The sequence below is a fragment of the Phoenix dactylifera genome, chromosome 16 (assembly GCF_051530095.1).
Source record: "Phoenix dactylifera cultivar Ajwa chromosome 16, Ajwa_hap1_PhDact_Kaust_v1.1, whole genome shotgun sequence".
NCBI classification, from domain to species: domain Eukaryota; kingdom Viridiplantae; phylum Streptophyta; class Magnoliopsida; order Arecales; family Arecaceae; genus Phoenix; species Phoenix dactylifera.
Window position 1 is genome coordinate 3,489,265 of NC_143205.1, and position 14,390 is coordinate 3,503,654.

The 14,390-nt window shown below is 40.1% G+C and overlaps 1 protein-coding gene across 1 annotated transcript; it reads right to left on the reverse strand.

Annotated features, from left to right (window-relative positions):
• Positions 1-5,533: 5,533 nt before the first annotated feature.
• On the reverse strand, positions 5,534-9,952 carry LOC149751089 (uncharacterized). The gene is made up of 2 exons (XM_089927990.1): positions 8,824-9,952; positions 5,534-5,909 (listed from the first exon to the last, which is right to left on the reverse strand). The coding sequence occupies exons 1-2, from the start codon at positions 9,907-9,909 to the stop codon at positions 5,895-5,897; spliced, it is 1,101 nt and encodes a 366-aa protein (XP_089784116.1). The 5' UTR covers positions 9,910-9,952; the 3' UTR covers positions 5,534-5,894.
• Between the last annotated feature and the right edge of the window lie 4,438 nt (positions 9,953-14,390).

The window sequence follows — 14,390 nt, forward strand, 5'->3', positions numbered from 1 at the left end:
ACCACGGACAAACCACCCCATCAGACCATGGCGGATAAGTGCTTCGATCTTATCACAGAGCTGGTAGCAATTCTTTGTGTCATGACCGTGATCTTTATGGAAGCGGCAGTACTTGTCCCAGCATTTCTGCGACCCTGATAGTCGCATTTTTGATGGGGGTTGGAGGTAGTCGTGACCCTCGATCTTCATGAGGATCTCTGCCCGGGTTGATATGAGGGGAGTGTACTTCCCAAACCTTTGGAGGGGAGCATATTTCCTAGGCTTCTAGAGGGAAGACAACGGACGAATCGAGCTCCTAGGCCGGGGATATGAAGCTCCTATCTGGAGGCCTTGAACAACCATTGTAAGTACTTAGACTTGCTAGGAAAGCAGGTAAAACTGCTCTGGCTGGAACTGGAGGGTTTGGTCCACCGGCGTAGGTGCTGCAGGGGTTGGACTCTGAAGCGAGGTGTCGGGTACTGGTACCCGGCTGCTCGATGCATTTAAAGCTCTGTGACTCCTTAACCTCATGACCACGACTCAAGCCCTTCCTCTAGTGCCAAATATTGTGGTTTAAATTTGGCCTGAGGGTGACCACACCAGAGGAGTCGAGGGAGCTAGTGGCTGGAGTGGAACAAGAAAAACCACATCCCGCGCGATGGTGTGCCTGCACAAAGCCTCACCCGTGGATCTGGTGAGGGCCCTCCAATGCTCAAGTTAGGGTGGATCTCAGTTGGTCCAAAAGTCTCCCCCTTTAGCGTTATCTGATGGGGCTATTTATAGTCTCCGTAAAGGTGCATAGGTGGCGGAGGTATGACCCGTCCTTATTATGGGAGGAGATGGGTTTTAGACAGATGGCGCGCAGCTAGAGCTTACTTGAGGCGCACGACGTAGGCCATTCCTGTGAATGGTAAGGCGTTGATAAGTGTGACATGGTATGACTGGAGTAGCATAGTATTGTCCTTGGCTGTCGTTAGTCCACAAGCAAAGCATGGCACGGTGACGTTGTACTGTACGGCCACGTAGGTGGGCGTGGGCATGCACGTGGATGCGGTCGTGGGCGAGGCCGAGCTCGATGAGAGGTCGCATCATTCATTTGGCGAGGTCGGCCTAGCTTTCTCGATTCCGAGGTCTGCCCGGTAGAGCGCTCGAGCTCAAAGGTCGGGGCATGTTGATGGATGAGGTGCGTCAAACTCGGTCGGGGTGCGTCGATGAATGCGGAGGGCGCCCCAAGCACGATCGGGGTGCGTCGGCGAATATAAAGGGGCGCCCCGAGCTTGATCGGGGCGCGTCAACGAATATAGAGGGCGGTGTGGGCTTGGTTGGGGCGCGTCGGCGAATATAGAGGGCGCCCCAAGCTCGGTCGGGGCACGTCGGCGAATAGTCCTATGGTCGAAGGAGCTCTTTGGCTCGCAGCTGACACAGTAAGGCATTCCGAGCTTGGGTTCAGGATATCATTATAAACATCAGAAGAGGTTACTGCAAGTCATTGTTAGCAGAGAGATCCGGCCGAGGTTAACTGAGCCTTCGGCGGTGTCCGAGATTGGGCTGGTTCTAAGCAGAACCGAGGTCTTGCCTGGTCGGTATTGTGGTCTGCCTAGCCAAGATGGGATGATCCCTTGACCTGAGCTGGACGATCCATTTTGCCCCCCATCAAAAGGAGATAACTCTTTTCATATGAAAGATGCATCTTTGTCCTACTAGAGGACTCGACTGTTGAAATTTAAGTAACTAATATGCTTTAGTAATAATTTTATGTAGTGACTTATTTATTGCTAACTAGTCAACTAATCTTATGCGTATTGGATTCTTCATAGTATTTGTATGTAGTTTAACAATTATTTTTTATGCAACATAATTATTTATCATGGTAACATTGTTATAATAAAATTAAGAATGTCACTGTTCATATGTTTTGTGGCTCATCTTTCGGTCATTCTTTACTTGAAGAAAAGGGAAAAATAAATGAAATAAAACTTAAAGTCAATTGGGCCTAATAAGTTAACTCAAATTTCTTTAATTTCATTCAAAAAAGGGTTAAATTTGAATAATGTCAAGTTTCAATCTAGCCTAATCCATGCCACCGAAATCATAGGATGGAATTACTAAGCTAACCTCATTAGGTCAATATTCTTTAGAGCCAAACACTCATGCAGCACCTCAACATATATACCACATTCTAAGGTTAGTCCTAAATCTCTCCCTCGAACATATATATATATATATATATATATATATATATATATATATATATATATATATATATATATATATATATATATATATATATATATATATATATATATATAAACACAGTGGTCCAATCTCATAGTGAGGCATGCTCCTATATGCCCCCGTCCAGCAATTCTATCCAACCATAAGCATATGCGACACCCCCGACTACCATAGTATAAACTCTTCCTAAGTAGAGTTCAGGTATGTTTTGTCAACCCTAAAGGATGAATTTTGATGATTACAAAACACTTGAGATAATGTTGTGTACTAATAATATTGGTTTAATTGTGAAGTTTTATAAGTGAAGAGAGCTCTAAGATATATCAAAAATTGCATGAATCCAAATTTTGGTATTTGTGCCCCAATGCTCTTATTATCATTAAAGAACTTTGAAGTCATTAAGAATTAATGATCCAACATGATGATATATTTTTCAAGTATATAAGTTTTGATCTTATACTCTGAAAATTAATTAAATTGCTCTCATGTTGATAAAATACTTAATATATTGGGCAAAAGATCTTAAATGAACAAGCTTTCATACTTATTATTGAAGAGAGGTTAGATTTCCATTCGTGCTTTCTTTGAATATCATTCGTGGTACTTCTTGAATTAACTTAAGAAAGATTCCATCTACACTTGAGTTGAAAACTATCCTTGGAATCACATTCGATGTGTTCTGCTCTGAAATTATCTTAATTGACTCTGATCTATGCTCATTAATCTTATTCTAATATTATTGCCTTGAGTTATATGATTCACATCCTTGCAATAATTTGACATGCAAATCAGAGTACAATCAGAAAAAGAAATATTTGAGTATTCTTATCTTTGTGCTTAATGTTTCACTATCTTTTTGATGTTGTCAAAAAGGGGGAGAAATATCTAACTATATGCTCATAATGCTTTATGTGTTGATTATGTTAAGTTGATTAAATCTAAAGCATTATCATGAAGTATATGTTAAAGATATATATTTTCTACTTTAAACAACTTAGCTATGCACTACTTCTAGAACACAATATATTTTATATTGCATATACTCCAAATTTTGTCATCATCAAAAAGGGAGAGACTGATGACCCAAAGATTGATTTAAAGATTGATTTTGATGATCACAAAAACCTTGAAGTATAAATACTAATGTTTGTGTTGCAAGGAGAAAAATATTCATTTTGCAAGGAACATAGCAAGCTGGAAGAACACAAGAAGGCCTCCAAAGCTCTCAAGAAAAGTTGGAAGAAAGTTACACTTCATTGGCCCAAGTTTCAAGTTCAAAGGACTCAAGTTGGAAGAGCAAATTCAAAGGAAAATCCAAAAGAATAGTCCTCGAGTCGACTCCTGGATAGTACGAGTCGACTCCAGGGAGTAACAAGGCAGAAACACAGAGAAGCTATTTTGGACCCTGAGAGCCTAGTCGACTCCTGAGGAACTCGAGTCGACTCCAATAGTTGGCAGGTCGACTCCTAAGGAAGCAAGAGTCGACTCCCAGAGAAATACAAGGCAAAAAGTCAGAGAGCCAATTTCAGACACTGAGTGCCGAGTCGACTCCCGCAAAGCCCGAGTCGACTCCGAGACAGCGCTACACCAAAAGACAGAAGACAGTGTTTTTGTCTCTGAGACTCGAGTCGACTCCAAGACAGTTCGAGTCGACTCCAAGGCAGCGCTACTCCAAAAAGACAGAAGACTGTTTTTCGGATACTGAGAGCCGAGTCGACTCCGGAACAGTTCGAGTCGACTCCAAGACTGAACGAGCCAAAAGACAGAAGATCGGGAGTTCGGCCTCTGAGCGCCGAGTCGACTCCCAGAATTCACGAGTCGACTCGAGTGAGCCAAGTTGAAGAATACATCTATGGATTCCTTGGGATGAGCCGACTCCAAAAGTGCAAGGTCAGCTCCAGATTTTGGCGAGTCGACTCCGGGTTAAGTCGAGTCGACTCCCAGTCGAGAAGACCACTTTAATTCAAATCTGGAACAGTTGCCGAGCCGACTCCAGAAAAGCATGAGTCGACTCCTGCTACAGCCGAGTCGACTCCAGATCGCGCGAGTCGACTCCGATCCCAACGGGAACTTTGTCAGGAGTTGCAGACTGTGCACAACGGCTCTATTTTTCTCTCTAACGGCTAGATTTCTGGTTCCACGACATGTAAAGCTATAAAATCAAGAGGAGAGCTAGGGGAGACGGCATGGAAGTGGGAGAGAACATTTAGGAAAGAGATTTAGAAGAGATTACAAGGAAAATCTTCCTAAAGCACAAAAGGGCCATTCAAAGCAAAATAGAGAGAAGAAGAGCATCCAAGTGAATCCCAAAGCTTCCTCTTCAACTGTGTGCTGCCTCGGTGATCCTCTACTTCGTGCAAAATCAGAAGAGGGTCAAGTGAAGAAGAAGCTGAGTTCCTCCATCTACGAATTAGTTTGAGGGCTTCTTCTCTTTACCTTACTTATTTATATTTGCTATATCTGCTTAAGTGAGAAGCTTGTATTTGTCTTTAAACCTTTGTTTTAATATCTTGTAACTTGATTCAATCAAGGGATTGAATCAAGGGGTTAAGGTTTGTTGGTGAGCCAAAGGGAAAACCAACGGTGTTAGGTTGTGGTTGGTGAGCCTTTGGAAAAACCAACTGGGTTGATTGTGAACCCGGAAAACAATCGTTGTAAGGTTGTGGTTGGTGAGCCTGTGGGGAAAACCAACTGGGTTTGATTGTGAACCCGGAAAAACAATCGGTTGGTTCTAGTCGGTGAGCCTGTGAAAACCGACCGAGTTCGTTGTTATCTCGCAAAACAACAAGTTGGGTTGTGAGCTTGTAAAACAACCGGCTGTAATCTGTAGGATTATAGTGAAATTCCCAAGAGGTCTTGGGGAGTGGATGTAGGTGCTGGGGTGCACCGAACCACTATATGTTTGTTGTGTTTGTAATGATTCTTGTCATTGTCTAACTTACTCACTTACTTACTTAGATAAATTGCTTGCTTAACTTTTATCCGCACATCCTTTAGTTGCAAGCATATTCAATCTAGTCACATTCTATACATCAAACTGTTGCTAAGTTTAAATTTCACTGTGCATCTATATAACTTAGCATAATTAATTGAAAAGTTTTAGAAGTAGTCTAAAAGTTTAAAAAGACCCAATTCACCCCCCCTCTTGGGTTGTATCTACTGGGCAACACATGAGATTAAATTTTCTTCTAGGAATTGACATGACCCGCTGGTGCTTTTTCTATCAAGTTTACAACCAGCAAAGTCTGAATCTGTGTATCCTATTAAATTCAGGCTAGATTCTTTAGAATACCATAAACCTATACTTTTTATTCCTATTAGGTATTTAAAGATTCTCTTTACTGCAATTAGATGAGATTCCTTAGGATTAGACTGATATCTAGCACACATGCATACACTAAACATGATATCAGGTCTACTTGCAGTGAGATACAATAAAGATCCTATCATACCTCTATACATCTTTTGATCTACAGATTTACCTGATTCATCTTGGTCTAGTTTGCATGATGAGTTCATGGGTGTGCTGATTGACTTGTTTCCCTCCATATCAAACTTCTTAAGCATCTCCTTGATGTATTTAGCTTGATTGATGAAGATCCCTTCTTCAGATTGTTTGATTTGAAGCCCGAGGAAATAGTTCAGCTCTCCCATCATGCTCATTTCAAACTCACTCTGCATCAAGTCAGCAAATTCTTCGCAGAGGTGATTGTTAGTAGCACCGAAAATAATATCATCAACATAAATCTGCACTACTAACATATCTTTGTTTTTCTTCTTTAAAAACAGTGTTGTATCTACATTTTCCCTAGTGAACTCATTGTCTAATAGAAATTTGCTAAGTCTTTCATACCATACTCTAGGTGCTTGTTTCAAACCATAAAGTGCTTTGTTCAATTTATACACATAATTAGGGTATTGATGATTTTTAAAACCAGGAGGTTGTTCTACATACACCTCCTCATTAATATACCCATTTAAAAATGCACTTTTTACATCCATTTGAAATAATTTGAAATCCTTAGAGCATGCAAAGGCTAGTAATAATCTAATTGCCTCAAGTCTAGCTACAGGAGCAAAGGTTTCATCAAAATCTATACCTTCTTCTTGATTATAGCCCTTTGCTACTAGTCTAGCCTTATTCCTAATTACAATTCCATTTTCATCAAGTTTATTTTTATATATCCATTTGGTACCTATAATTGAATATTCAGAGGGTCGTTCAACTAGGTTCCATACCTTGTTTCTAGTAAATTGGTTTAGTTCTTCTTGCATTGCATTTATCCAATTTACATCTTTTTCAGCTTCTTCTATGTGTTTGGGTTCAAAATGTGAGACAAAAGCTAGATGGTTATTTAAGTTCCTAAGAGATGCTCTAGTCCTAACAGGTTGAGATGGATCATCTAAAATTAATTCCTTAGGATGCCCATGAGCATACCTCCAAGCCTTAGTCAGCCCATGATCCACAATAGCCTCTTGGCTTGATGATGCATTTTCAATTAATTTTTGTTCATCATCTTGTAATGTCATCTCATCAATCTTTTCTTCAAGAATTTCAGCATCATCATCAAGATCAACTCTCTTGCTAGAAGAGATATCACTAGAATCATCAAAAATAACATGTATAGATTCTTCTATAACTAGGGTTCTTTTATTAAAAACTCTATAGGCTTTACTAGTTGTAGAATACCCTAAAAATATACCTTCATCAGATTTAGAGTCAAATTTACCTAGATTGTCTTTTCCATTATTATGAACAAAATACCTACATCCAAAGACATGAAAATAGTTTACTTTTGGTTTTCTGTTTTTCCAAAGTTCATAAGGTGTTTTCTTTATAATGGATCTCAATAGAACTCTATTTAATATATGACATGAGGTATTAATGGCTTCCCCCCAAAAGTACTTAGGGAGGTTACTTTCACATAGCATGGTTCTAGCCATTTCCTCTAAGGTTCTATTTTTCCTTTCTACAACTCCATTTTGTTGTGGTGTCCTAGGTGCAGAAAAATTATGAGTTATTCCCTTTTTACTACAAAACTCATCAAATAAATGATTTTCAAATTCGGTTCCATGGTCACTTCTAATGGCTATGACTGAAGTATCTCTAGCATTTGTTACTTCCTTATGAAATTTCTTAAAAACTGAAAATGCTTGATCTTTATGAGCTAAGAACATGACCCAAGTATATCTAAAAAAGTCATCTACAATAACTAGACCATATTTATTTCCTCCTAGACTTGTGGTTCTAGTTGGTCCAAATAGATCCATGTGTAGTAGTTCTAGAGGTCTAGAGGTAGAGACACAATTTATGGAATTAAAGGAGTTCCTTGATTGTTTGCCATATTGACAGGCTTCACATATTTTATTCTTTTCAAACTTTAGTTTTGGCAAACCTATCACAGAATCTCTTTAACTAGTTTTGATATTGTGTCCATACTTGCATGACCTAACTTACGGTGCCATAACCAACTAGCATCATTATCCTTAGTTTCATTAACAACTAAACATGGGTTATGTTTGGCAAGATCCTCAAGATCTACTACATATACATTCACACATCTTATTCCTTTAAAAACTAAACTATTGTCATTTGAGTTGGTTATGATGCATAAGGATGGTTTGAACATAACATCAAAACCTCTATCACACAATTGACTAATGCTAAGTAGATTATGTTTAAGACCATCAACATATCGAACATTATCAATAAAGGTTGAAGGGGTAATTTGTACTTTACCTATACCAATGATGTGACCTTGGTTATTGTCTCCAAATGTCACAGCACCTCCCTTCTTAGCTTCAAGGGTGAAGAATTGATTCTTGTCACCCGTCATGTGTCTTGAGCAACCACTATCCAAGTACCAACAATTTTTGTCGACCTTGGCTGCAAGACACTCCTACACAAGCAAATCATACAATTTTAGGTACCCAAGTTTTCTTTGGTCCTTCATGGTTAGTAATATTGGTTCCTTTTGGAATCCAAACCCTTTTAATTTTTCTTTTAGTTTTTCCTTTTCTATAATCACACACATTTGCTTTATGTCCTAATGTTCCACAGCAAAAACATGTTATTTTCTTAGTTTTACTTTCTCCTGCTTTAACAAAGAAATTACTAAGGAGTTTTTGCTTATTTTTAGATTTATACCCTAAACCAGCCCTATTGAATACAGCTCGTTGACTATTAAGTATCATCTCTAATTTTTCTGAGCTATATGTAAATTTTTCTACAAAAGGCTTGTACTTTTCAAGTTCTAGTGTCAATTTTTGTTTTTCTGTTTTTAGTTCATTTAGGTCTTTTGTGAGACTCTCTTTTAAGATATGTTTATTGTTTTTAAGTTCTAATATTTCTTTGTTCAGCCTTTCGTTATCTTTAGTTAAGGTATTAGTCTTTTGAATTAAGATTTGGTTGCTTGTCTTAAGTTCTGAATTTTCTTTAATAAAAACATCTTTATCCTTAACTAATGTATCATACTTACGGAGGTGAGTTTGGTTAGTTAGTTTTAATTCTTTATTTTTAAGGTTTATTGTCTTGTACTCATCCATTAACTCATTGAAGGCATCATATAATTCATCAAAAGTAAAATCTAAATGTGTTCTGGATGTTACCTCATTGTCGTTAGCCATAAAACAAAGGTTGGCCTTTTCTTCTTGTTCCTCATCTGATGATGATGATAATGTGTCAGAGTCCGATAGGGTGGAGACAAGGACTTTCTTTTTCTTGTACTTGCTCCCCTTCTTCAGCAAAGGACACTCAGCTCTGAAGTGCCCCGGCTTCTTACACTCATAACATCCGATCCCCTCATTTTTCCTTTTCTTACCTTTATCCTTGTGATAGGAACTTGAGGAGCCTCTCCTTTGATGTGAGGACTTCTTCCGGTTGATGAATCTTCTGAATTTTCTTACAAGGAGTGCCTCATCATCATCTCCCTCATTGTCTTCTTCTTCACTACTACTGCTGCAAGACACATCTTTGTTAGTGGAAACCGATTTTAGTGCTATTACCTTTTTCTTGTGAGAAGATTCTTCTTCATGGTGTTGTTTCATTGTTAGCTCATGCGTCATGAGGGATCCAAGTAGCTCCTCGAGTGGCAGCTTGTTTAAATCCTTAGCCTCTTGGATTGCCGTCACCTTGGCTTCCCATGACCTTGGTAAACACCAAAGAATCTCCCTGACAAGCTCACTGTTAGTATAATTTTTGCCAAGGCTTTTTAAGCCATTGACAATATCAGTAAATCTAGTGAACATGCAAGTGATTGTTTCATTAGAGTCCATTTTAAATAATTCATACTTATGAACTAATATATTTATTTTGGATTCTTTCACTTGATTTGTGCCCTCGTGGGTCACTTCAAGTCTATCCCAAATCTCTTTTGCAGAATTGCAAGTAGAGACTCTATTGAATTCATTTCTATCTAAAGCACAATAAAGCACATTCATTGCTTTGGCATTTAGTTGTGCCTTCCTAATGTCATTGTCATCCCAATCTTTTTCAAGTTTGGGTACAGTGACACCCTCTACATAAATGGATGGGATGTATGGTCCATTTAGTATAATGGTCCACATCTCATAGTCTTGGGCTTGGATAAATATTCTCATCCTAGCCTTCCAATATGAGTAGTCGGATCCATTAAAGAATGGGGGTCTTTGGGTGGACTGGCCCTCAATGTGGGAAGATCCAAATGGGGTTGTCATTTTGATCTTTTACTCTTTGGGTAAAAGAGTTCCGGCTCTGATACCACTTGTTGCCCAGATAGACAACCCAAGAGGGAGGATGAATTGGGTTTTAAAATAATTATTACAATTAAATGGTTTGTGAAATACTAATTAATACTTTTTGTAAGTTGATTAATTAGATGCTATGTGCAGTGAATGAAATGAAAGTAAGAGACACAAAGGCAATCACAAACACAATGATTTTATAGTGGTTCGGAGCTAACCCTTGCTCCTACGTCCACTCCCTAAGCCTCACTTGGGAATTCACTATAACCCCTCGGATTACAGCCGGTTGTTTTACAAGCTCACAACCCAACTTGTTGTTTTACGAGGTCACAACGAACTCGGTCGGTTTTCCCAGGCTCACCGACTAGAACCGCCCGATTATTTTTTCGGGATCACAATCAAACCCTTCACACGTTGGTTTCAACCTAGGCTCACCAACAAACCTTTACACCCTTGATTCAATCCCCTGATTGAATCAAGTAAAGATCAAATGGATAGAAGGAAGAAAGAGAAAAAATACAGCTTCTAAGAAAGCAGATATTCAGCAATATAAACAATAGAGAAGTTAAGAGCCCTCAAACTAGTTTATGACGATGTAGAGGAGGGCTTCTCGAACTCTGAGTCTCCTCTGAAATGTCTTGAAGACTTGAAGGCTGAAGGAGACTTCTTTAATGCTGGGAAGAGTTAGTTGAATGGAGTTAATGGCCCTCTTCCTTCTTTTCCGTTGAAATCACTTTGCAGATGAAGATTTCTTGTTATCTTAGAGTGGAATGTTACTTCTCTACCTTGCTACAGTCCTCTGTGGCTATTTATGCCATTCCCCACGGAAACTAGCCGTTAGACACAATTTTCTAGCCGTTCTGCACATTCTGCACATCCTGACAATATTTTCGTTGGGATCGGAGTCGACTCGCGCGATCTGGAGTCGACTCGGCTGCAGCAGGAGTCGACTCATGCTTTTCTGGAGTCGGCTCGGCAACTGTTCCGGATTTTGAATTAAAGTGCTCTTCTCGACTGGGAGTCGACTCGACTTAACCCGGAGTCGACTCCCCAAAGTCTGGAGCTGACCTAGCACTTTTGGAGTCGGCTCATTCCAAGAAATCCACAGATGTATTCTTCAACTTTGCTCACTCGAGTCGACTCGGAAATTCTGGGAGTCGACTCGGCGCTCAGAGTCCGAACTCCCGAGCTTCTGTCTTTTGGCTCGTGCTGTCTTGGAGTCGACTCGGACTGTTTTGGAGTCGACTCGGCTATCAGTATCCGAAAAGCAGTCTTCTGTCTTTTTGGGGTAGCGCTGCCTTGGAGTCGACTCGAACTGTCTTGGAGTCGACTCGCCTCTCAGAGACAAAAATATTGTCTTCTGTCTTTTTGGGGTCGCGCTGTCTCGGAGTCGACTCGGCCTTTGCGGGAGTCGACTCGGCTCTCTGTGTCCGAAAGTTGCTCTCTGACTTTTGCCTTGTATTACACTGAGAGTCGACTCTCGCTTCCTTTGGAGTCGACCTGCCAACCATCGGAGTCGACTCGAGTTCCTCAGGAGTCGACTCGGCTCTCAGGGTCCAAAATAACTTCTCTGTCTTTCTGTCTGTAACTCCCTGGAGTCGACTCATACTACTCTGGAGTCGACTCGGCAAGCATCGAAGTCGACTCGCGCTCTTCAGGAGTCGACTCGCTGACAGGTTTTGAGTTGGATCTTTCTGTTCGTCTGTCTGTTCTCAGTCGGAGTCGACTCGTAATGTACAGGAGCCGACTCGAGCTTGTGCCAGTGCTTCTGATACGCTTGGAGTCGACTCGTAATATCCCGGAGTCGACTCGAGTCTCAGACTTTGGTTCAAATTGACTTCTTAACTTATCCAAAATGTCTTGAACCAAATCTAGAGACACTTAACCATAAATATACAAGAATTTCACTGAAACACTAGATTGAATTCATTAGTAAACATAAGATTACTCAAATGCTTTGAGCTCATCAAAATCAAATAGGGTTATAATCAATCACTCCACATGAAGTATAATTACTAATGTTTGTGTTGTAAGGAGAAAGATATTTATTTTGCAAGGAACATAGCAAGTTGGAAGAATACAAGAAGGCCTCCGAAGCTCTCAAGAAAAATTGGAAGAAAGCCACACCTCATTGGCCCAAGGTTCAAGTTCAAAGGCTTCAATTTATAAGAGCAAATTTCAAGAAAAAATCAAAGGAACGGCGCTCGAGTCGACTCCTACAGTTCCGAGTCGATTCCAAGGAGTAACAGACTGAAAGACAGAGAGTTATTTTCTGGACCCTGTTACCGAGTCGACTCCAGAAGAATTCGAGTCGACTCCAACGTTTGGCGAGTCGACTCCTAACCAAGCAAGAGTCGACTCTCAGAGGAAAGCAGACTGAAAGGCAGAAAATCAAACAAAGTGACTCTGAGAGCCGAGTCGACTCCAAGATAATCCGAGTCGACTCCGAGGCAGTTCAACTCCAAAGACAGAGGATCAGTTTTCGGGCTCTGAGAGCCGAGTCGACTCCAAGAGAATCCGAGTGGACTCAAGGAAGAAAATCAGAAAATATGTCCTCTGGATTCCTGAGAATGAGCCGACCCCCAAGTGCCCGAGTCGTCTCCAGCTATTGGCGAGTCGACTTCAGTTTGGTCCGAGTCGACCCTAGGACAAGGCACGCACATTAATTCAAATTTGGAACAGTGGCCGAGTCGTCTCCAGTCAAGCACGAGTCGACTCCAGTAACAGCCGAGTCATCTCCAGATCGCGCGAGTCGACTCCGATCCCAACGGATACATTGTCAGAATGTGCAGACGGGTCATAACGGCTCTATTTTTGTCTCTAACGGCTAGATTTTTGTTCCCATGCCATCCAAAGCTATAAAAACAAGGAAAGAGCTAGGGAAGAAGTCATGGAAGTGGGAGAGAATACTTAGAAAAGAGATTTCAAGAGAAATCTCCCAAAAAGCACAAAAAGGCCATTCAAAGCAAAAGAGAGAGAAGAAGAGCATCCGAGTGAATCCCAAAGCTTCCTCTCCAACTGTGTGCTACCTCAGTGATCCTCTACCTCGTGCCAAATCAGAAGGGGGTCAAGAAAAGAAGAAGCCGAGTTCCTTCATCTTCACAACTCGTTTGAGAGCTTCTTTTACTCTACTTGTTTATATTTGCTATATTTGCTTAGTTAAGAAGCTTGTATTTGCTTTAAATTCTTAGTCTAATATCTTGTAACTTGATTCAATCAAGAGATTGAATCAAGGGGTTAAGGTTTGTTGGTGAGCCAAAGGAAAAACCAACGGTGTTAAGGTTTGTTGGTGAGCCAAAGGAAAAACCAACGGTGTTAAGGTTTGTTGGTGAGCCAAAGGAAAAAACCAACGGTGTAAGGTTGTGGTTGGTGAACCGAAAAAAACCAACTGGGTTGGATTGTGAGCCCGTGGAAACAATCGGTTGGTTCTAGTCGGTGAGCCTGTGAAAACCAACCGAGTTCATTGTGATCTCGCAAAACAACAAGTTGGGTTGTGAGCTTGTAAAACAACCGGCTGTAATCTGAGAGATTATAGTGAAATTCCCAAGAGGTCTTGGGGAGTGGATGTAGGTGCTGGGGTGCACCGAACCACTATACATCTTTGTGTTTGTGATGCCTTATCTCTTGTGTTTCATGCCTTACATTCATACTTGATTGTGTAATATCTCTAGCTTTGTTTCCTATTGATTTATAAGTGATTATTTAGAACTTGCTTAGCTTCCACTCCATCCTTACCATTCTCATAGATTATAATTGCTCTAGCTTAATCTTCCACTACTTTACGTGTAATCGCCTAAAACTTAAGTAAATAACATCTTATTATTCCGCTGCATTCAATTCAAAGTAAAAATTAGGAAACATAATTTTTAGAAAACCCAATTTACCCCCCCTCTTGGGTTGTCATCTTGGGCAACAGGATTCTTGGTTTGATTCCTCCTCTGATTTCTCTTCTTCTTTGATTTGTTTTTTTTTTAATCTATATATAATATTATTTGATCGTGCTTTTAATAATAATTAAGCTTTGAAAAAGCCTCTTTATTTTGAGGAAATTGAAACGAATAAAATTTTTGTCAATGTTTTTGAGTGAGAAAACTTGTTCGTAGAAATCTTTATCATGTTTGTCCTCGAGCTCGGGCTCGACTCGTAATTGAAACGCGCTTTACGAGCTCAAGGCCGAGCTTTTGCTATGCCAAGCATGTCCGAGCTCGATCCCAATACCGAGCTCGGCTCGTTAACAGGCCTAGACAAAGGGTGTTATGGAAAATATGAATAAATCTTAGCAACTTACTCGAAAATATAATAATAGAAAAGAATATGGATAACAAATTTCAGAGCCACTTTTTCATGCATAAAAGAATATGAAAAAAATATTTTGCTATCTAAATATTGTCTGAAAAATATTTATCTAAACAAATACAGATTCTCAGGTAAGCTTTTTACGCTTCAAACAATAG

What these genes read in the sequence shown, in the direction of transcription:
- LOC149751089 (XM_089927990.1), bottom strand. Translation starts at nt 9,909, where the DNA reads ATGACAACCCCATTTGGATCTTCCCACATTGAGGGCCAGTCCACCCAA.